Here is a 2,881-nt window from a genome sequence, read left to right on the forward strand (position 1 = left end):
ATCAATGAATGAAATGAAATACCTGCTGCCTCCAGGGGTTTCTGTCTGCATTGGGACACATATGTCAGAGTGTATGACTGCCAGTTTCTCTTTAGCTTTTATGGTGACAAAACTGCTGAAGCTGCCTCTAGACTGCTTGCATTCGACACATTCTTTGCATATCTCTTCAGGGATCACAACCTGAGGCATTCCGTCTACCATCTTGTGGTTTGTGAGTAGGTAAAGGTCCTTAAAATTTAAGTGACCAAACTTGAGATGCCACAGCCATTCTAACTTGTTTTCTGAGGTTGCAAAGCATTGGTGTTTCAGGATGTGCATTCCAATTCGAAATGTCCTCTTCTGAGATAGGTTTTCTTGTATAACCAATTTTTGATTTTTGTCGAACACCTTGAGACAATTGTCCTCCATTATCATGCAAAAACCCTTCTGTAGTAACTGACCTAAACTCAAAAGGTTAGTCTTTATACCAGGCACATATAAGACCTCATCGATGATTGTTTCTCTTCCATCTTCACCTTTGAAAGCCACCCTCCCAATGCCTTCTGCAATGAGACTACTATTATCCGCAAATCGAATTTTGCTCTTTGATGCATCATTCAAATTGATGAACCAATCCTTTCTTCCAGTCATATGAGTGGAGCAACCAGAATCCAAATACCATGAAGTATCATTTGATGATCCACTGCTAGTGGTTGCCATTAGCATGACAGGTTCCGAATCAAACTCTTCGTCTTGTGCCAAGTTTGCATGGTTGTTTGGCTTGTTTTTGGCACCTTCTCCATACCAACACTCCTTTGCATAATGACCATGTTTTTGACAGTTATGACATCTTACCTTTTTCTTGTCAAACTTCCACTCTTTGCTGCTGCTGGAATTGTTGTCCTGCTTCTGTGCTTGGCCATTTTTCCCTTTGAACCCACTAGTTTCATTAGAATCTGGATCTTGGTGTTTTTTACTCCCTTTCCAAGATCCTTTACCTTTTCCTTTGTGATTGGATCGTGCATGGAGTGCATGTTCTTGAGTGGATCTCCTTTCATTAATTCTCATTTCATGCGATTCAAGAGAGTGTTGCAATTCTTCAATCTCCATGGTGTCTAGGTTATTTGACTCCTCAATTGCAACTGCTACATGATCAAATCATGGTGGTAGGGTCCTCAATATCTTGTCTACCACCTGCTGATCTGAAATCTTTTCATTATAGGCCCTCATAGCATTAACCAATTCTTGAATTCTATCAAAATAGTCAGCAATGGTTTCTTTTTCTTCCATGCTCAGAAGCTCATATTGTCTTTGCAACGTTTGTAGTTTAACTTTCTTGTTCTTTTCTCCATCACCATATGTTTTCACAAGAATCTCCCATGCTTCTTTTGCAGTGGGTGCCTTGGAAATCTTGTTGAAAATCTTTGAACTCACACACTGGTATATCAAAAATCGTGCCTTGCTGTCTAGCTTTTGTTGTTGTTTGAAGATCAGTTTCTGCTTCTCAGTTGCATTTTTTTTTCGAGTTTTTCAAGCCCAACTGTTACTACTTCTATCACATTCTATGAACTAGAAGTTAAGATGTGGTTGAGATATATAATATTTGTGTATCTTACCATTCATACCTGTTAGATAGTAAACAAACAAACTGTTTCTAAAGTAAACAAACTAACTAACTTTGAATTATATCTAATAGGTATGAATGGTAAGATACACAAATATTATATTTCTCAAACATATCTTAACTTTTAGTTTATAGAATGTGACACAATAATATAATATAGAGACAAGTTAAAACAACATGATAATTTCTTTTACATAAGATAATAATTTTAATGTCATGTTTATCTATTTAAATCAACAACATATCTTTACAAAAAAGAAAAAAAATCAACAACATATTTTTTTTCTTTCTTTTTGCTAAAAAAATAACATATATTCTAAAACTTGACGATTTCCTCCAACTTGGCATTAAATAAAGCATTATGTGTGAATTTATTGTTGTCTAATTAACAAGATAAGTTACATGTTAGTGTATATGGGTTACAACAAAAGGGAATATTTGTTTGTTTGTGTTTTTTGCTTTTTGCATTCTGTGATATCTTTAGGATATCTTCAGAATCTTTTTAGTGGACAGCTGTCCTGCCACCTCTCTAATTTTTCTCTCTCTGCTGGTTGCTTTTACAACCGTTTTCTCTCTTTTCTCTCACTGTTGTTTTTAGAAAAGGTTCCCTATATATTCAGCTCTCCTTGTATTCCTTCAAAAGCATCAATGATAATAAAACTTCACTATTACATTTTACCTCTCTTGATTTTATCTAACATGGTATCAAGAGCCTTTTGATCCTGTACCCGGATCTTAATTTTTCTTCCTCATCTCTTCTATGGCAACTTCAAATAATTCCTCTCCCTTTTCACAATTTTTCTCCAACTCCATAGCTGAAAAACTTGATGATTCAAATTATCTTCACTGGAGGCAGCAGATCGAACCAGTCATCAAATCCCACAAACTTCAACGGTTTGTGGTTAATCCGCAAATTCCACCCCGGTATCTGACAGATGCTGATCGTGATTCTGATATTGTTAATCCAGCATATGAAACCTGGGAGGTCCAGGATCAAATGCTTCTCACATGGCTGCAATCGACGCTCTCGAAGTCTATCCTTTCCCGTGTCATTGGCTCCGTTCACTCTTATCAAGTGTGGGACAAGGTTCACGAGTATTTTCATACTCAAACTAAAGCTCGTGCTCGACAGCTCCGCACTGACCTGCGTTCCACCACACTTGATGGTCAGTCTATGCGTGATTTTCTGACTCAAATTAAAACTATTGCTGATGAACTTGCTGGAGTTGGGAGTCCTGTGTCTCTTGAAGAATATGTTGATGCTGTTCTTGAAGGTCT

General features: G+C 37.0%; 1 protein-coding gene across 1 annotated transcript; it reads right to left on the bottom strand.

Moving 5' to 3' along the window:
• Positions 1-1,137: 1,137 nt before the first annotated feature.
• Positions 1,138-1,602, bottom strand: LOC145955215 (uncharacterized). The gene is made up of 2 exons (XM_083069930.1): positions 1,596-1,602; positions 1,138-1,445 (listed from the first exon to the last, which is right to left on the bottom strand). The coding sequence occupies exons 1-2, from the start codon at positions 1,600-1,602 to the stop codon at positions 1,138-1,140; spliced, it is 315 nt and encodes a 104-aa protein (XP_082926056.1).
• Positions 1,603-2,881: the final 1,279 nt, after the last annotated feature.

Source organism: Cajanus cajan, chromosome 2 (assembly GCF_000230855.2).
Source record: "Cajanus cajan strain Asha chromosome 2, NIPB_CcT2T_4, whole genome shotgun sequence".
Lineage (NCBI taxonomy): Eukaryota > Viridiplantae > Streptophyta > Magnoliopsida > Fabales > Fabaceae > Cajanus > Cajanus cajan.